The following is a 20,389-nucleotide window of genomic DNA, read 5'->3' on the forward strand; positions in this document are numbered from 1 at the left end:
ATGTGAGTGACATGTGACTCCCCTTCCTCCTTCTGAGAATATTTTAATTTTCATGAGAAATTTATCCAGATTAGAAGAAAGAACCCCTACAGCTGGGGTGCAAAGATGTTTTAACTTTTTTTTAAGATTGTATTTATTTATTTTTAGAGAGGGAAGGGAGGGAGAAAGAGAGAAAGAGAGAAACATCAATGTGGGGTTGCTGGGGGCCATGGTCTGCAACCCAGGCATGTGCCCCGACTGGGAATCGAATCTGCGATGCTTTGGTTCGCAACTGAACCCACTGAGCTACACCAGCCAGGGCTAGATGTTTTAATTTTTGATACCAATAGGTATTCTGGATTATTTTTAAGTCATCCCAGACATTGTATTATTTTATCTGTAAAAACAAAACAAAACGGAACACCCTCACTATGTATCTCTAAAAGAAAAGAATTTAAAAAATTTAACCACAATACCATTCTCACAGCTAAGAAAAATAATGTTAACACTGTAACAGCACCAAATATTTAGTGTTCAAGTTCCCCCAATTACCTTGTCATTTTTTTTAAATGTCACATTTTCTAATAAATTTTAAATAGATCTGTTTATCTCAATAAATGTTGATGGACTCATTGAATACTTGTATGGCAAAAAAAAAAAAAGAATCTTAGGTCAGAAGGCTGGCGTGGCACGCTTGAGTACTGTCTGCTGCCAACATTGTTATTAACTAAACTCTACACTTTATTTGGGCTTTAGCATTTTTTCTGATGTCCTTTTTCTGTGCATGGCTACTACATTACATTTCGTCCTGCTAGGCCCCTCCAGTCTGTGACGGTTTCTCAGATTGTCCTTGCTTCCGATGACCTTGGCAGTCTGAGCTTGGTCAGGCATTTTGCAGACTATTCCCCATGGACAGAGGCTATGAGTTCTGGGGAGGAAGACTACAGAGATTGTATCATTCTTATCACATCATATCAAGGTTATGCGCAACCAACACGGCTTATCAAAGACGACGTTCACCTTGATCATTCGGCTGAAGCGGTGTTTGCCAGGTTTCTGGACTGTAGATTTACCCCCTCCCCCTTTTATCATACTCTGCTCTTCGAAAGCAAGTCACTAGGCAGAGCTTGGGTTCAAAGGCCAGCTGAACCCCTCTCCTGGCAGAGGCTCTGTACTGGGAGATTTGTCTCGTTTCCCCCATTTATTTCCCTATTCAGCATTCAATCATTTATTTACATTCGTGTGTTTGACTGAATAACACTTGTCAGGAAAGTTTATTTCTTTTGTATTTTGAGGACTTCCTGAACCACTATTCATTTTACTTCGCAGTTCAAATGGCAGGACAGCTCTGGGAGTTATTTCCCCACGGGAGCCCTAACCTTTAACAGCCGTGTCGCCGACCACGGCTCGGGGACCCAGACGGGTCGGGCACCAAGGGGTCGGGTGGGTGGGGCGAGGGGCTGGCGGCAGCCGCCGCTGCAGAGCTGAGCCCCGGACAGGGCGGAAAGGACCCGGGGAGGACCCGAAACCCACACTTGTCCAACGCGCTTCGAGAACAAAAAGATGCCCTGGGCGTGGGCCGTCCCCTCCGGTCATCAGAAGGTTTTCGAAATTTTTCCTTTGTGCAACCGCCTCCGGTACCAACCGCCTCCTCGGGCCTCCGGGAGGGATGTCAGAGGTGAGCGGGGCCACCAACCGCGAGGAGGGTGGGCGGCCGTGAGCTCCTGCCAAGCCCGCAGGCAGGCGGGGAGCCCGGGCCAAAGCCCTAGGCTGTCCTGGGGGCATCCGCGCAGCTGCGGTGGGCGTGGGCGTGGGCGTGGGCGTGGCCCCGGCTCGGCGGCGCGCGCGGGGCATCCGGAGCGCGGCGCGCAGGCGGCGGCGGGGGCGGTTGCTGCGCCCGGTAAAGGGGACGCAGCCCGCCCGGGGCCTCGGCTGGCTGTGGGCTCATCATGGCGACCAAGCGGAGGCCTTTCCACCTGGTGGTGTTCGGCGCCTCTGGCTTCACCGGCCAGTTCGTGACCGAGGAGGTGGCCCGGGAGCAGGTGGACGCGCAGGAGGGCTCCCGCCTGCCCTGGGCCGTGGCGGGCCGTTCCCGGGAGAAGCTGCAGCAAGTGCTGGACAGGGCTGCCCTGAAGCTGGGTAAAGGGGGCGCGGCGGGGCGGGCGCGGCGGGCGCCGACGCTGCCCGGGGCCCCTTCCCCCCGGCTGGGGGCGCCCGTCGCCTGGAAGGAGCGTCGCCCCGCTGGGAGCGGCGCTGGGGCTCCCCGAGCCCTGCTGGAGGACCGGCGGGGGGACAGCGTTGCTTCGGATAGTGCCCTGGCTTTGTTCTACTCCCCACGTTCAAAAATAAAATTTCTTTCCCCCTTTTAAATTCCTCCCTTAGTTTGGGGAGCCGCACTGGAGAGATAGTCGACAACTTTAGTGTTTGTTTGTTTGTTTGTTTGTTTTGTTTGTTTGTTTTGTGGTTCTGTCTCACTCTAGAGCATGGGTATCGGATGCAACTGGAGGTTTCTCGATACTCGGTGGCATAGAAAAGTACACCGTTGGTGTCTTAAGGTTGTACTCTCCCTTCGTCTCGTGTTTTGGAGGGAGGAGAGAAAGCTTAACAGTTGTCCTGGGGGCTTGGTTGTGGCTTAAAAAAAATTTTTTTTTCTCGTTAAGAATCCTCCAGCAAGCTTACTGTTCATTTGCCCACCTCCCACCCGTCGCCGCAAAGTTTGTATTTCTGGTTGGGGCGTTTGCGTGTTCTTTCAGCCTCCATTCCACGGGCCTGTATTGAGTGGTCGTCTCGGGGCCCGGTCTTGTTCCCAGGGCCAGGGTGCAGATGTGGGGGAGGGAGACAGACACACTGGACCCTGCCCTCCTGGTGGTGGAGACATCTGACTTAGGGCTCAGTGGCCTTTAAATTGACTTTTTCCACCCCTGTGTGCCCTGAGGCAGGCAGATAGCTCCTGGGAGAGTGCTGGGGCTACCAGATTCTTCTGTTTCGTTTTCATCTCACTTCCCCATCATTCCACCCAGAGCTCTGTTTCTGGTGGGGACCTAGCGTCTGTTTTGTTGGTAGTTTTGTGCACAAGATACTCCCCGCAGGCTGGACTCTCCTCCAGCTCTCGGTGCTGTTGCTACTACCCATGTAGGGTCTTGACCAAAGGGCTTTTTGGTCTTTCTTTCCTTTTCCAAAAGAAATAACTCCACTATTAAAATATATACTTCCGTTTCTTTTTCCTGTTCAGTAAGACTGTACAGGCATAACCTAGTTACCTGCCTTTTGTACGGTGGTATACCTAGATCAGGTTCTTCTGGGGAGTACACCTTGACCTATCAAAACCTGCATTATTCACTTGGTTCAGTGAATTCCAGTTATTTCCAGTTTGTGAGCCTTGGTGTTCTTACCTAGACTCTTCACCTGAGTCCTCTTCTCATTATGTTGATATTAACAACTCCCCTTTCCCCACATAATTTTATCAGCATGTAATTGCTTAGTAGCCATTGACAAACTCTTTATAATACAATTTTTGGCAGAGAGGAAATCAAGACAATTGTCTACTCTGAGTCTAAACGATTGTAAAGTTGTCATTTAGACATTACTTCTGTGAGATTTTTTTAAGGTTAATAATGTTTTTAGTCACCCTTAGCATTAGTTCCGTTTTCCTCATAACCTTTTCCTTTTTTTTTTATTACCTGATTAAAGAGGGTTTTCTTTTGGGTTTGAAAGGGAAGGTTGGCCTTGGGGGTTTTGCTGTCATGGGTCCCTGTAAACGGGAGATCTGGAGGACCTCACGCTGCCTTGGGATTCGCCTCAACTGATTTCCTTCTTATTTCAGGAAGACCGACGCTGCCATCCGAAGTTGAAATCATAGTTTGTGATATCTCTAATCCAGCCTCACTTGATGAAATGGCCAAACAGGCAACAGTTGTCCTCAACTGCGTAGGACCAGTAAGTAGTCAGCCCTCTGTATCGGAACAAACGGTCTTCCATCTCCAGCAGCAGAATCTCGTGTTTTATGTTCCAGAGGAATGCAGAGCAGGGGACAGAGCAATGCGTTTGGGGTTTTCCCTTCCCGGGATTAGCACGTTGGGTGTGACCAAAGTTGCCTGAGGGCGGGAGTGGCACACGCTCTAACACCACACTCAGCAGCAGTGCCAGCTCCTTGGGTTTGTTGCTGTAATTCCCTGCTGTAATTGCCAAGCTTTTTTTTTTTTTCATTCCTTTGCTGAATGCCCCTTATTTTTAAAAAAAATGTTTGAGCACATACCCCTCATATACTTTTTATTTATTTGTAAATTATTTTTCTGTATTACTGTGCAAGTGTGTTTGTTAAAAATATGTACAAAAATAGAGATTAAAAAAGGACTTGTTCACGTATTCAGCATTCATTGAATATTTGCTATGCAGGAGCAGGCAAAACAGGTTTATGATAATTAATAAATTAATAGGAGAATGAACTGTTTTGTGAACTCTCAGCTGTAAACTACTTTTGCCCACCCCTCTATGTGAACTGTATTAGTGGAGGTACCTGGGACATAATGGTGAACAAGATAGAATCTCTTGTGGAGCTTACAGCCCCAAGGGGGAGACAAAAAAATAAGGTTATAGTAGCAGGTAGTGATGAGGGCTTCAAAGAAAAAGAAAGCGAACTAAGGAGATGGACACATCAGTCTCCGTTCGATGCACGGTCAGGGAAGGTCTCCGTGAGGAGCTGACGTTTGCCTGGGGACCTGAGAATTGAGGGAGTGAACCACATGAGTTTTGAGGAGGAAGGTGGCCCAGGGAGCAGCAGGTGCAAAGGTCCCGAGGTGAGCGTGTGCGTGGCAAGACTGAAGAATGTGAGAGAGAGGCCAGTGTGACTGGGCCGTGAGCAGGGCAGAGAGGCGGGCGGTGAGACTGGACAGTGCCCAGGGGCTGTAGGCTTAGATAGGTCAGAGTTTGGATTGTCTTCTGCACGGGACAGCCGTCGGACGGCTGGAAACGAAGGGCTAATTTCCGAGAGGAAACACAGATGGCAGGGGGGTAGCAGAGGTGCGAGCAGTGGGCGAGTTCAGAGTATGTTCTGGAAGGGCAGCCGCCAGCCATTGCTGTGGCACCTGCTGGACGGGAAAGAGATGTTTCTGGCCTGTGGAACGCTGAGTGTGGGCGACCTTTCCCGGTCCCAGGAAGCCGTCACAATGGGCAGAACGTTTGAACACGAAGCGTCTGGAAAAATTGTTGGTAATTTAAAACGTGGAAGCAGGAAGGTTCTTTGATTGTTACCAAGTGAAAATGTGTTTAAATTATTGTTTATTTAGATGTATCTCATCCTTAACCAGCTTAGATTCTGCGGTCCTTTGCTCGAATTACTCTAAAACAGACACCCTTGGCCAGCTCCTTCGCCCTCTGCTCCCCAGGACTCTTGGGGGGAACCCAGCCCTGGTCATTCCAGCCCTCCGCTTGCTCTTTCCCGGAACTTGAGTAGCCTGGCATGGCCGGAGAAGAGTGCATCCCCATGCAGACCGGCCCTGCTTTAACTGTGTGGCTGTGCACTCCTTGGGGGCTGCTCCGTCCCCCTGGGCTGCTGTCCTCGCTCCCACTCGGAAGTAGCAGCTTTGCAACTTCTCTTTCCTCGCACTTGTAGCACCCTCTCTCTTTTTTCCTCCCTGTCATGTGGTGATGATTTTTGTTTTATTTTATTTCAAATTTTTATTGAAGTTATCGGGGTGACACTGGCTAATAAAACTATGTAAGTTTCAAGTGTATATCTTTGTTCTGCATCATCTGTCCCCTGTGCCGTGTGCCCGCCACCCCTAGTCAAGCCTCCGTCCGTCCCCCTTCATCCTCCCTTCACCCTCTCCCCCCCCACCCCCTCCCCCCGGACACCACCACCCTGTTGTCTGTGTATGAGTTTTGTTTCTTCATCGTTATCATACTTTTGTTTCCTTTTGGGGTTTTTTTTTGTTATTTTATTGTATTTTTCCCCATTACCATTTATCCCCCTAATCCTGTCCTCCCCCAGCTCCCCGGCAGTCTCCACACTGTTGTCCATGTCCCTGCGATTATTGTTATTACTTTTTTTTACTCTGAACACAGAAACTGTCAGAACAGATAAAACTGAGTGTTTCTAGCATGGCAATCGGGGTCCTTCCCCCTACGTTATGTTCCAAGGGTTGTTTTTAGACTCATCACTTACAACTGCCCTCTCAGCTGCCCTGTGCGTCAGGCTTGCCGAGCAGCCCCCTTTCTCACACCTTCGCATATGCTTTGTCCTTTATGTTGTTCAGAATTTTCTAGCAAATCCTCACTCTTCTTCAGAATTGAGCTCAAATGAATCACTTGTATAAAACTTCCCATTTTGTCCTCAGAGGTAAGGACACGTTTCTCTGTAATCCACTCCTGTGAGAGTTGGTATATTACAGTCACGTGATTTTCTCAGTCGATCTTTAGGCTACTCTATTAACATTTGATTTCTTAGTAACCAAGACAGTACTTTCAAAACGGAATGGTATTTCATTCATTTAAGCTTGCTGAGGAAGAATAACTGTCTTCTTTATCCCCCCAGTATCGATTTTATGGAGAACCTGTAATAAAAGCATGTATTGAAAATGGAGCTAGCTATGTTGACATCTGTGGAGAACCTCAGGTATGTAAAATGGGAAAGAAAACAGAAAACAGCACAGTTTTCCGTTGAAGCGGAAAACGTTGAGTGCAGTTTTGTGGGCATTTTGGAGGGTGGCCCGTCGGCAGCTTCCAGGGGAACACAAGGGGTGAGGCCTTAGCTTCGGTGTTCTGGAATGTTCTTCCGCATGATCTCATGTGTTTCAAGTCCTTCGTATGTAGGGTATGCTGACTTATTTATGCCACTGCATGCTGTAAACCGAATTAATTAAAATAGGTGCTACGAGTAACTCTCAATCTTATTTTTGTAACTTTCATTATAAATTCCCTTTTTAAAATCAGACATCTATACCACATTACAGAAAAATAAACATAAAATCTCCTCAACCTAGAAAATTCTGTATGTTCACCTTCATTGAATGCTCACCATATGCCGTACAGTGTGCTGACTGAGCACTTTATGTAACTTGTCAAACATTCCTGTAAAGTAGGCATCATCTTCTCCTTTTTATGACGAGGAAATCGAAGCTCGGAAACACTAAAGACTTGTTCAAAGTCACGCAACTAGTAAGTAGGAAAAGTGGGGCTTGAATGGAGGTTCGCCTGACTGAGGGAGTGACGTGTTAATGGCCCTGAGCTGTGCTACCTCCTTTAAAACTGTAACCTCAGATGTCCCCGTGGTCGACTGACCTCTCCCGTCCGTGCGCCAGTAAAGTACCTACTTAGAGTTCATCAGTTGATAACATGTATCGGAAGATGCTAGGGAAGTATAAATTACCAAAATGTATTCACGGAGAGTTAGGAGACACAAATGACACAAAAACCAATTCCTACCTTATTTAAAATATTCCAGCCCTGGCTGGCATAGCTCAGTGGATTGAGCACGGGCTGGGAACCAAAGTGTCCCAGGTTCGATTCTCAACCAGGGTACATTCCTGGGTTGCAGGCAATAACCCCCAGCAACCACACATTGATGTTTCTCTCCCCCTCTCTCTCTCTCTCTCTATCTCTCTCTCTCTCTCTCTCTCTCTCCCTCCCTCTCTCCCTCCCTTCCTTCCCTCTCTAAAAATAAATAAATAAAATCTTAAAAAAAAATATTCCAGAGCAGAGAAGATGGTGAAGAACTTATAAACTACCATAAAAGCAATAACCAAAACCTAATAAAGATCCAGAATATATAAAGAACTCTTATAAGTCATAATACAAATTCAGATGATCCCATTAAAGTAGGCAGCAGGGTGAGGAGACAAACCTGTGCAGGAGGGTTCCTTCCAGATGATCCGGCAGCTGCTCTGCCCTCAGGGACTGGGAGCACACCCCCCCCCCCCCCCCCCCAGCATGCGCCTCCTCGGAGCCGTTCCCTTCCGAAGAGTGCAGTACGGAAAGGAGGGGGGAGGAGAATAACTCCAGAGCGGAGGGACCTGAAACACAGCTCCTCGGCCAGGTGTTCAAGGTCAACCGCAGGGATAGACCAGGTAGTGCAGTGTCGATGTGGTGCCGTGAAGTGGCACTCAGTGTCCCTGCGGTCTTCCTTCCAAACACCTGTGACCCCGGTGTCGTCACGAGAACAGCACGTGAAGAACTCCAGTAGAGGGGCATTCTGCAAGAAGGTACCTGAGTGATAGTCCTCAAAACTGTCAAGGCTACCCACACCAGGAAGGTCTGAGAGACTGCCACCGTCAGAAGGCGTTTAAGGAGTCGTGACAGTAAATGTAGCGTGGTCTCCTGGACAGAGTCCTGGAACAGAAAAAGGACATTGGGTAAAAGCTGAGGAAATCTGGATAAAGTAGGAGCTAACAGTGTTAATGATAATGTGTGTTGGTTTTGTTTTATTAATTTTGACAATACATGCATAGATGCAAGTCTGTAATGACGTCCGGATAATGTGATTTAGGGGAACTTTTTTTGCTTTCTTTGTTACTTTTCTGTGCTAATAGGTATTTTTGTGAGGAGTAGTACTTTTGCCTGTACGAGGCATTCCGAGAAGGTACAACGATGGGGTCACTGGGTCAGACCAGCACCTGGCACACGCGGCAATGTTGGCTCAGTGAGCGCGAACGCCTGGGCGGTGCCTGTGCCGCCCGCCACAGAGCCGCGCTGGTCGCTGGGTCGCTGGTCGCTGGTCGGTGCTCCCACGGCGGAGTGGCGCTGGGCGGGGTGCTCCTGCGTCGCTCTGATCAGATCTCCTGTCCTGAATTCTTGCAGTTTCTGGAACTAATGTATTGGAAGTACCATGAGAAGGCCGCCGAAAAAGGGGTTTACATCATTGGAAGCAGTGGCTTTGACTCCATTCCGGCAGATCTGGGAGTGATATATACAAGCAATAAAATTAATGGTAATTATCGATCAGTTAGCGGTAATTATTGATCTTAACACTAGAAAGACTTCATATTTGCGTCTTTGCAGTTGTGTTGAACTGAAATCTGGTTGGGAAAGGAAACAACTTTAAATGGGTAATGTTAAAACATGTTTTTAATATAGCTGCGCTTGTTATAAAATGCTAAATAAAATTATAATAAATAATGGCAATTTTAAGAGAATAATGTATCAAGGCCGAGGTGTATTGGGAACTTACATGATCATCACATCGGACTACCAGAGGTGAACACTATATGCCCATCTCAGTCAGAGATTTGAAAATGCGTGTCATTTATTGATTTCAAAGTTTTAGAAATTGAAGAATAGAATACTTTCTTATAACAAATGTCAGAGAGCAATAGCCAACCTCATACTTAGTGGTGCAATGCTGGAACCATTGCCAGTGAGATGAAGACCACGGACTGAGCATCTTTAAAACAGTCTTTCCGCCCATTCCTCTGGTATGTCTGTCTCCGTTTATGTAAACAAGTCTTCTAAGTCTACAGAGTTTAGATGTTTTCTTCATGATGGTCCTGCATATTTCACGTTGGGGTTGTTCCTAGACACTTAAAAGTTTTTGTTACTTTGACTTGGTCATTTTTTTAAAAAGATTGACTTATTTATCTGTTTTTAGAGAGAGGGGAAGGGAGGGAGGCAGAGGAGGAGAGGAACACTGGTGTGAGAGGGAAAGGTCAGCCGGTCCCCTCGCGCACGCACGTCCCCAGCCTGGGACCTGGCCCGAAGCCCAGGCCAGTGCCCTGACCGGGAATGGGTTTGTGGGCTGATGCCCAGCCCACTGAGCCACACCAGTCAGGGCTCTTTTTTTTTTCTTTCTGAGGGAGAAATAATACTGTAAGGTTTGTCTAGAACCTCTTTTCAGACACTGAACCCTAGGAGTCAGCAGTGAGTGTCACAGTCCCCCTCGCTGACTCTGGATGCAGGCGGTCCACATCTGACCGCATGCTGCTGTAGGGGGCCCTGTTCTCTCCGTGGGGCGGGTCAGGCCACGGGGCCAGTCCTCGGGCCGCGCTCTCCTGTCAGCCCTTCGAGTTGTCTCCCGGGAGAGCTGCTGGGGCGACCTGCCTCCGGCTTGTGTCGGTGGTCGGATGAGTGGCGCCGATGTGACTGTGGTCCCTCCTGGGGTGGCATCGCTGCTGATGACGCGGTGTATCGTCACCTTCCTCAGTGTCTACTTGGCCGAGCACCCATGTTTTCCTTTCCTCTTGGACTTAGACACTGTCTCTTACGAGATCGATGCATTTCATTTTATCGGGGTTTTGAGAATTAGCCATCCCGTTGTGTATTTCCTTTGTCTTACTGCTCTGGAGAATTTCAGAGGTTAATTAAAAACTTAATCACTATACCTTTATACTCGTCCTCATGGTTAATATAATTGATTTCTCACCTTTTCTGGTTTTGGTTTTCTGTTTTTATTTTACACTTATATTTTTATTTTACACCCATATTTGTATTCCATTTCAACGGCCTTATTTGAAGTATTTAAAAGCCATCGCAAAGGCCATTTTTGATAGGTTTTCTGTACATTCATTGTGTATGACTATGAATAAGTATTCTTCAAAGCTGTCATATTGGAAAACTAAGTAATTCCCATAGACGTAACTTTGATAACTGGGTCCTGCTGGCTTTCCAGAATGAGAGAGCCAAATGACTGCCTCACTGGAAGAGATTCTTTAGTGTTAGTTTGAACACTAGAAAATATTCTGTCAGTTCCAGCTGTTGGAGCTGACGCTAAACCGCTCTTCCTGACAATTTACCTGGCTTCAGCTGCTTTTTAAAACCGTTTCCAAAAACACGGTAAAACTTACCAGCATTGACTCTCTGACTACTCAGCGGTGGGCTCAGTCAAAGCAGTCCCTGATGAATGGGAACAGGGCCCTGCTACTGGTCCTGGCTCAGCAGATGTTGTTGGATTTTACTCGGACCGTTTTCCTGCTCTTGTAGGTACGTTGACTGCGGTGGAGTGTTTCCTGACCATACACTCAGGACCCGAGGTTAGTTTTTCTATTCGTCAAGTGTTTTCTAAGCTAATATTGGAAGCATTTTGGAAATGATTATATGACTTTAAAAAAAAAAAAGGTTCATTTGTCATTTTTAGTGTATGAAAGCCACTGTGTTTAATTTTAAAAAATAAGGGTACCAGATTGCTGGGAATTGCTTTGACTTAAGAATAAAAGTCTACTTTTGAAACAACTGAACAGTTCGTTGCATTGGACAGAATCACCGCGGCCCTAGCTGAAGCTTTGTCACGGCCGTGTGACAGACGTTGGCGGGAACAGCCACCCCCTCGGTGCAGGGTCGGTGCCTTTCTGTCCTGTGCCTGGCCCACAGCTCGGTGCTCTCACGGCCCTGCAGGAGATGCATGATGTAAATGCAGTCTTACTGAGTTGACCGTCTATTTGGGAACAGATTTTTTTCTTATGATGAGAACTGTTAAGATTTTTTCTCCTAGCAACCTTTATATATGGATTGCCTTGGGTTGCCTCTCGAGTGCCCTCTGCTGGGGTCCTGGCCTGCAGCCCAGGCATGTGCCTTGACTGGGAATTGAACCGGTGACCCTTTGGTTCACAGGCCAGCACTCAGCCCGCTGAGCCACACCAGCCAGGGCACCCCTGAAAGCCTTCTACATCACCTGAATAGTTTCCGTGGGGGAATGTTCAAGCTTCATACACGATTTGATGCAGCTTCGTTGCTCGCCTCACTCAGTCATTTTGAATGTGACGGCCACACAGCACACATGCTCACTCAACAGCGTCTATTGCCCCCACCGACTAGTGCAGTGAGGTCGTCATTGTTCACACGTGTGCATTCCAGTCCACTCTCCCTGGCCGCCGGGTCACATCGATGTTGTGCAAACCGTTCTCGTTACATTAGCAGTGGCTGGGCTTTTCCCACACGGACTGTGTATGACCAGCTAGTTGACTGAAAAACGAAGAGAAGTGCGGTGGGTGCTGAAAAGAGCACAGGTACTGGTAGGAGAGAAGAAGAAGGGGCGCCCGTTGGTGTGGATACTGAACGGGACCAGGCTGACGGGTGTTCTTGCTGCCCAGCTGGTCACGGAAGTTCATCTCAAGGTTATGAAATAAGGGATGATGCCTTGCAGAAATTCGGGTAACATGCTGTCTGTGCCAGTGCTGCCCTGCTTGGTTTTGCGTCTCGGCGTCTCTCAGGACCTGCCCCTCTCACTGCTGCACTGCTTTGCCAGGGGCTGTGCATCCACGACGGCACCTGGAAGTCCGCGGTCTACGGCTTCGGGGACTACAGGAGCTTGGTGAAGCTGCGGAGAGAGGCCAGTCTGAAACCCGTCCCAATCGTCGGTCCAAAATTAAAAAGAAGGTACATTGATTCAAAACCTGTTCCTTAGTGTCTCTGGTCTAAGTGTTTTGTGTTGATCTGACTTAATAAGGTATGCTAGTAAGAAGAGCCTGGAGACTGTTTTGTAGTAAGTCCAGAATTGTTTTCAAAGATAAATAAATTACAATTATGTTACCCTAAACTGAAGTACTTTCATATATAATAATACATTTGTACCCTTGGAAGAATGGGTTGTTTTTTTTTACTTCTCACTATCAATATGAAAATTGAACATCAATTTTGTGCAATCAAACCATCCACCTAAAGTGTGACGACCTTACGTAGGTCAGTCCATACGTTAATAGCATTTATATGTAAGAGCTCTAACCTCAGAGTTTAGCTGTTGAAATGAGTGTTCTCTTTATCGTCGGCCAGTGAAATCGATGGGCTGACGCACAGTTAAGCATTAAGGGCCCACGGTGTGCAGAATGCTGCTGCTCTGTGCGCTCACCACTCGTCGGGGTGTCGGCGTCGAGAACGGGGGACAAATACTGAAATACTAGTTAAGAGCGGATCTGCCATCCTCAGTGCCATTGCTGCCCCAGGCAAAGCTAAAATTCTCACCCAGAAATCTCCCTGGGAGGACTGTGGTCACGGTAGACGCACGGCATGCAGCGCGGGTCCCTCTTGCAGGTGGCCGGTGTCTTACTGCAGAGAGCTCGGCAGCTACTCCGTTCCTTTAATGGGCTCAGACGTGTCTGTCGTGAAGCGAACGCAGCGCTACTTGCACGAGAATCTGGAGCAGTCGCCTGTAAGTGTGTGTGATTTGTTTTTTAAAGAAGAGTGTTCTGTGTGTGTTATACTCCCCCTACAGTTTGATGAGGATTTTTGTGTTTATAAAGAAAAAAAAAAAGCTAAATGAGACACACGTTTCAGTTTCTGGAAGCATTCAGAATCGGTGGTGTACAGCCGCCTCCCCCGTCATTCACGTCTGGCCCGCCGAGTACCTGCCTTTGTAGTGTGAGACAACAGCCGGTTCAGTACAGGAAACCCCCGGTCACGAGTGCCGGCAGCCCCTGGTCAGAGTTGCAGCTGCTAGAATACTCCTCCTGTTCTTGAGGGAGTACCTGGTGGCTCCCTGTGCTGAGACTTGAAGAGGAGACCATCTCAAGTTGAAAGATGAGAATGCTGTCGTATAAAAGAGGTTGTGAGTGTAGTCTACATCCTATAATGTGTAATTGCAAAATTCAGGTATATTATTCACCTTTTTTAATAAAGATTTCATTTATTTATTTTTAGAGAGAGGGGAAGGGAAGAAGAAAGAGGGAGGAAAACACCCTCTTGTGTGGTGGCCTCTTGCACCCCCTACTGGGGACCTGGCCTGCACCCCAGGCATGTGCCCTGACTGGGAATCGAACTGGCGACCCTTTGGTTCACAGGCCAGCACTCAATACACTGAGCCACACCAGCCAGGGCTATTACTAAACTTTTTATTTATGGATTATGTGGACTTTTGTGTTCAAGTGAGAAAGCTAAATACTGTTTGCAACAATGTCTTTTAAAAGCAGGCTCCCAGTGTCTGGTTTCTGAACAGGTTTTCAGAACGTAACCTATTTGTGCAGTGGAGACCGCTTCTGCTCAGTGTCTGTGGCTGCAGAGGAAGCCGCCAGCAGCCAGCGCCCTGGCGTGGGCTGGCCCGAGAGAGCGGGCAGCACGCTGACGGCTGTCCCCGTCCCCCCCCCAGGTGCAGTTCGCCGCGTACTTGACGGTCGGGGGCATCACCTCTGTCGTGAAGCTGATGTTCGCGGGGCTGTTCTTTTTGTTCTTTGTGAGGTTTGGCATTGGACGGCAACTTCTCATAAAAGTAAGTCATATTTTTATGAAATTAGACCTAAAAGTATTTTCCATGAGTTTAAAAAAAATATCACTGAGGGTTTTTTTTTTCCCCCCCTCTAGTTCCCATGGCTCTTCTCCTTCGGTTATTTTTCAAAACAAGGTCCAACACAAAAACAGGTAACTCGTTCTTTTGTATCCAGGTCTCTAAAGTAGTATTTTTCTTTCTTTGGCTTTTACTTTTCCTCAGTGCAGTGACGACAACAGCTAAGACTTCAGGGAGCACTTGCTGTGTGTCAGACACTCTCTTACATTTAAACTACATTCCTTAATTTTTTCAAACACCTCTAGAAGTGGGTATTGTCTCCATTTTACAGATGAGGAAACTGAGGCACCTCGAGGTTAGAAACCTTGCCCAAAGCCCTATAGTGAATAAACAGCCCAGTTGGGGTGAGAACTCAGGCATCTGGCTCCACAAATTGTATTCTCTATTTCACTGAGATTTCAGTTATTTTTACTCTTTCGTTTTTCTCTTTTATTGCCTCCCTTTCCCCTCCTCTTGTCCCCTCTCCTCAGGCTTCCCTTCCCCCTCTGCATGTCCTGGATCCCCAGGGTAGATAAATGGAAGTACCATTCGTTGATTGTGCTCGACACCATGCCTTGATTTTGGACCATTTGGTTTTCAGACCCCAGGTCGGGCCTTGGGCTGGTTTGCCTTCATCTCCTCCACGCCGGGCACTGCCGCAGGGGGCGGGGTGGGAAGCCCGCTGCTGAGAGGATGGCAGCACCCCACTTTCACGTTCCCCCTCACTGAGGCTTTTAACATCGCTCGCAGACCCTTTTACTTCTCAGTAGCCATCTCCCCATCTCCCCCCAGGGGCTGTTTCCAAATCTGTGGGGGGGCCCCCCCCCCGCCCGTCTCCCCTCCTCAGTAGTCTCGAGTCCCACTCCACTCATGGAACTGGGGTCCTCTGTGGTGTGCCCCTCGGGTTCCTGTTCTTGACGGTCGCCATCACTCCCCCCACCTCCCTCCCGCGCTCCCGGAGAGGTGTGGTCTCCCGTAGTCGGCCACCTGTGCTCGGAAACGCACGCCCTCCCAGTGCTGCAGGCACAGGGTCAAGTGCTCCATGGCCGCCTCAGTGAGGGCGCTCTCCCCTCATTGCTGTCTCGGAATGAGAGAGGGTGGGCTTTGCCTGGGTCCCGTGGCCGGAGGCTGGTGGCTCCTAGAGGCCAACTGGCCTGGGTCTTCGGACCCCTGTTCCTTTGGGGTAGATCCCCCCCGACCGCAAGGCAGTCCACGCCTTTCCTCTCCTGTGCCTGTGCCTGCTCCTGCTGTCTCCCCAGGGCCGCCCTCCTCGTCCCGCACGAGGCCAGTGTCCCTCCCCACCCGAGAGAGGCCTCAGCCCTTCCTCTGCCCTGCGTTGTTCCAGGACTGACCTCTCTGTTACCTTATTTCCAAACTTAGCAGGTATGGCAGATGCTCGGATGAGGCTTCTAAAATTGAATTTTCAAATTCAGTGTTTGCATCTCTAAACAGAATTCTGTATCTGTGCCTCAAGCCCGAATTCTCATTACTTGCTGGCCGTTTCTGTCTCGTCACCTCAAACACACAACGAAAACCAGATCACCCTATTCCGTCCCCCGAAGATAAAAACTGCCAGCAGCTCTTGCCCTGAAATGGCCTGTCTTAGTGGCACTGTCCTTCTTTAAGTCACAACATGAAACTCGTCTCTAGCTCCCCCCACCCCCCGTTTTCCTCACCACCTGCTTTCCTGCGGCATCGCCCCAGGCATCAGCACTGTGTCTTCAGCCCCGGCCGGGCAGCTCAGTTGGGTAGAGCGTCATCAGTACGCCGAAGTGGCAGGTTCGATCCCCGGTCAGGGCACATACAAGAATCAATCAGTGAATGCGTGAATAAGTGGAAAAACAAATCGATATCTCTCTCCCAAATCAATTAAAAAAAAAAAAAAAAAGACTTGCCTCTTCAAAGGATTAATTTTTGCTCCCTGCTTACAGGATAACAGGATATTCTGGTAGCTAGAAAACTGATGTTTTTATCAGTTGAAAATGTTTCCTGTGAAGCAGAATAGTAGGTTCAGTTGCGTTCAGGAGGAAATGACGTGTTTCTTAGATAAACTCCTCGCTTCCTTTCCCTCAGATGGATGCCACCTCGTTCACGATGATGTTCTTCGGTCAAGGATACAGCCAAGGCTGCAGCCCCGAGGCGAGCAAACCCAACGTCAGAATCTGTACTCAGGTGAAAGGACCAGGTATCTCACAGATGACCCAGGTCGCTGGGGAACGGTACCTCGTCTCAGACTGCGAGGAGGTGTGCTGTTCTCTGCAGAGCGTTACTGTCTTAGAGATGCGTGTGCACAGTTGACAGAAGTGTGACTGATGGAGGATTCTGTCAGAAAAAGGGTTGACTTTATTGGCGCGTTCCTCCCTGGGTTTTTCTTTTTTGCTATGATTCGGTAGTTCCTAATGCGGGTTTCAGTGTTAAAAAGACAAAGGGCTGTTCGTACGGATCCATTCGATCCCAGGTTCGTTGGAGTCTGCGATCACCCTGACGTCGTTTCTCGAATGGGTGTGCATTGTTCTGCAGAGGGTAGAAGCTTTCGATGGGTGGTTAGAAGGCACTGCCATCCAAAAAGGTTCTAGAACTTTTGCTGTAAACTGTAAGGGACTATACAGACAGTACCACTCGTGAGTTATAATACTAGTTCAGTTACCACCATCCCCAATAGGTCTCCAGGGATTTGCTTTGCAGTTTTAATCAAGCGAGATGGCAAAGGTGTCTTTACAGCTCATCTTTTTTTTTCAAATTTCCATCTGGGTTATTAAGATAAATTGACTGTTTTTATTATTTGACACACTAAAGTCCCACTTTAAAGTTACTTCGTCTTGAAATTAGACTTCTTTTGAAGTTACTCAGCATTTTTCTCATTAAAAAATTGAGTCCTTTTGGAAGTGAAGTGTAGTGTATTAATGGAGAAACTTGGTGCAGTAAGAGCTGCCTGGGCGTGCTCCTGGCTCGGCCACCGGCTGACCGTGCGAGTTTGGACTGGGCCCTTAACCCACCTGTGCCTCGGTTTCCTCATCTGCAGAACGGGGGGTCGAAGTAGTGCTAGCCTCATGGAATTGCTAGGAGAATTAAATGAGGCTAGTACATTTAAAGCACTTACAGTTCCTAACAGTTCATACGTACTATATAAATGTCATTTTGGGTATTAGGCCAGCAGTATTTATGGCGATGACCCTGCATACCTAGAGTCCGACAGAACACCTGCTGTCTGGTGTTGGGTGTGGCGGGGTGCACCCTTGACGAATGCTCTCTTTTCCTTGGTCCCCTGTCCTCCGCAGAGGCTGGCTACGTGGCGACCCCCATAGCCATGGTCCAGGCAGCCATGACTCTCCTGAATGACGCCTCTGACCTCCCCAGGGCGTAAGTCTCCTTTCTTCCCATTTGAAGGTCTCTTCTTCCTCTGTTACGTTTTAGCGTGTTTGGATTTGATTTTCAGGCATTGGGTCTGCACATAAGCATTTACAGCTTCTTTGATATCGGGACAGAGGCAAACTGAAATTGTGAGAAGGACCATTTCGTGTGGGCCTCTGGGAACAGAGCTAATGACGGGAGACAGAGCAGTTTGAGCCGTGCACTCTGACCTGGGGGCCCTGGGGTGGACTGGTTCACGGCAGCCTGGCTGGACGATCACAGAGGGGACAGTTGTACTGGAGCCATTAGCGGTTCCCTACAAGTAGCCACCTTCAGAGGTGAACAGTGGCCCTTAGGCTTAGAAGTAAGTACACTTGGGTATGGCCTGAAACAGTATTAAGCGGTAGACATAAAAATTGTATAGTGAAAGCTAATTAAACTTTTTCAACTACTTGTGTACCCTTTGAAAATACTCAGCCTTCATGTTTAGCTGTTGTATTGAAGGAAACTTTCCTCACTCAGGCCTGTGTTCACTCCCCTGGTCAGAGGGCTGTCTGTACGAACAGCAGCCGCCGCTCCTGTTGGCTACCATGGTGCGCCTGAGCACGGGGTGTGCGGCTACGGTCGCACTGGTCGCTGTCCCCGAGTAGTGGCCACCTGCTCGTTGGGCTGGTTTTAGGGCTGGAACCAAAACTAGTCCACAGTAGGGTCAAGAGAATCAGGTTTTCCTGGGCCTGTAGTGGTTCGGTAGCCAGCGCTCCAGCGCGGCGCTGCACGGAGGGCAGGGCTGGAGCGGGGCCCCTGCACTGTCTGTCGGTCTCGTTGCCTTGCAGGGGCGGGGTCTTCACCCCGGGAGCGGCCTTCTCCAGGACAAAGCTGATTGACAGGCTCCACCAGCGCGGCATTGAATTCAGCGTCATTAGCAGCTCCGAAGTCTGAACCTTTGAAGAGTTAACCAGTCATCACATGCATGAATTAACAGCTTTTTATCTGATATTTGAAATTCTTCTATAAGCCTGTCTGTGTGGAAGAGATCATCAAATCTAAAATATGTACACATTAAAAGCAGGAAATTATACTAGCTTACCCTAAATTTCAAATCTTAGCTGTCTTTGTGATTTTATTGCTCGTGAGAGGGAATATTTTTTGACTGGCTTTTACGTCGAAGAGTCACGGCCAGTTTTGTAGGTAGGCAGGTCCGAGAGGGGGGTGGAGCCTCTGCCCTCGCAGCCGATGCATCCCGGACGGGGCCCAGGCTGCCTCCCTGGCCTTGCCGTCCAGGGCTCCTGCTCTCCAGCGAGCTGCTCTGCGTGCAAGCGTGAGGGCCTTTGTGAGATGAAGCTGCCCTTTCTGCCGCTTTAGCTTAGTTCTTCACCCACCTGCACCGATTGCTTTTTGGACCTAACCTGAGCTGAATAATAAAGGATTGCCAGTTGAGTGGGTTTTGTGTTTGACTTGCCTGGCGTTCGAGTGGCGGCAGAGGTGTGCTTCCTGCGGGCTGCCGCCGCTGATGGGGCTTGTCGCTCGTCTCCCCTGGCTCGGGGCCTGCAATTGGTTTTAAGGATGCAGCCGGTCGGTGTCTGTGGACTTGCACCGCCTCACAGACACTTTCACCGACTGAATTTTTGCACTCGAAGTATGTTTTCCAGTGAAGGCCTAAAACAAGGCACAGCAACAGGGCTTTTCCTTCTGAGATAAGCACGTCATAAACACATACGTAGTGTCTGTGCCTTGCTCTGCGCCTTGCTCTGCGCCTTGCAGTTATGTAAGGAGGACACACACGACCTTCATGGGATTTCGGCTCTGGGATGAGAAGCGTGACGTGGGCGGGCACACCGCTCGTGGTGGGAGTCCCTCCGGTGCCACCTGCAGAGAAGAAAGAGGGCCTCTCACCTGAAGAGGGAGGTTCTTGGTGGTAGTACTATTGGTCCTAACTTGGCTCCCCCTACCCCGGGATCTGGTCTCAGCTGTGTCCTAATCTGGGGGACCTTCGAAAAGTTTTTATCACCCCCAAAATTGGGAGGACATGCAGACGCACCAGATCTCATGACCAGCTGCAGAATCAGAAGCAGTTCACACTCAGGAGGCCTGGAGGGGGTGCTGCGGGATCTGGGGTTTGGGTCTGTGTTTGGGGGCCGCTGAGTGCGGTTGCAGGTGTGCAAACGCTCTTGCTGGTTTTGCGTGCTGTATGCTGTTCTGCTCGGTGTTGACACCAGAATGTGTGGCAGCTGGTGTGACTGTCCTCCAGCTTGAGAGACCAGTGTGTGTCATTCTAATATTTTTGTTTTTTTTTTAATTTTTATTTACTGACCCCGAGAGAATCCATTTGTTGTTTTACTTATTTATGCATTCACTGATTGATTCTTGTCTGTGCCCTGAGTGAGGATGGAACCCGCAACCTTAGTGTATTTGGCTGACGCTCTAACCAGCTGAGCTACCCAGCCAGGGTTTAATTTTTTTTTAAAGATTTTATTTATTTATTCTTAGAGAGGGAAGGGAGGGAGAAAGAGAGAGAGAGAGAAACATCAATGTGCGGTTGCTGGGGGTCACGGCCTGCAACCCAGGCATGTGCCGTGACTGGGAATCAAACCTGCGACACTTTGGTTTGCAGCCCGAGCTCAATCCACTGAGCTACGCCAGGCAGGGCTAATTTTATTTTTAAACCCCCCACCCCCAAGGCTTTACCTGCTCTCATTTGCAGAAAGGCAAGTAATACGCTCTCTGTAAATTGTTCAGGAGCTGTGAGGCTCAGTCCAGGAGGCGGTGGCCTCGCCGCTCCTCTGCCTCCCGCGGAGGCTGTGTGGGATTCGGGGTGCTCCGCTCACGCCTGGCCCTGCTGTCCCCACGGCACTCCACACCTGGGCACTAAGGTTTTAGGTTGCC

At 48.9% G+C, this 20,389-nt stretch overlaps 1 protein-coding gene across 2 annotated transcripts; it reads left to right on the forward strand.

Annotated features, from left to right (window-relative positions):
• Nucleotides 1-1,831: 1,831 nt before the first annotated feature.
• SCCPDH (saccharopine dehydrogenase (putative)) lies at nt 1,832-18,943 on the forward strand. Of its 2 annotated transcripts, XM_028531188.2 has the most exons (12): nt 1,832-2,118; nt 3,803-3,915; nt 6,512-6,592; nt 8,773-8,902; nt 10,888-10,937; nt 12,149-12,279; nt 12,931-13,048; nt 13,982-14,101; nt 14,194-14,250; nt 16,229-16,340; nt 17,434-17,515; nt 18,340-18,943. In XM_028531188.2, the coding sequence occupies exons 1-12, from the start codon at nt 1,929-1,931 to the stop codon at nt 18,443-18,445; spliced, it is 1,290 nt and encodes a 429-aa protein (XP_028386989.1). In that variant the 5' UTR covers nt 1,832-1,928; the 3' UTR covers nt 18,446-18,943. The 2 variants fall into 2 exon arrangements, with proteins under 2 accessions (XP_028386989.1, XP_035871980.1); XM_036016087.1 differs by lacking the exons at nt 12,149-12,279; nt 12,931-13,048 and having other exon boundaries at nt 1,854-2,118.
• Nucleotides 18,944-20,389: the final 1,446 nt, after the last annotated feature.

The sequence above is a fragment of the Phyllostomus discolor genome, chromosome 15 (genome assembly GCF_004126475.2).
Source record: "Phyllostomus discolor isolate MPI-MPIP mPhyDis1 chromosome 15, mPhyDis1.pri.v3, whole genome shotgun sequence".
NCBI classification, from domain to species: domain Eukaryota; kingdom Metazoa; phylum Chordata; class Mammalia; order Chiroptera; family Phyllostomidae; genus Phyllostomus; species Phyllostomus discolor.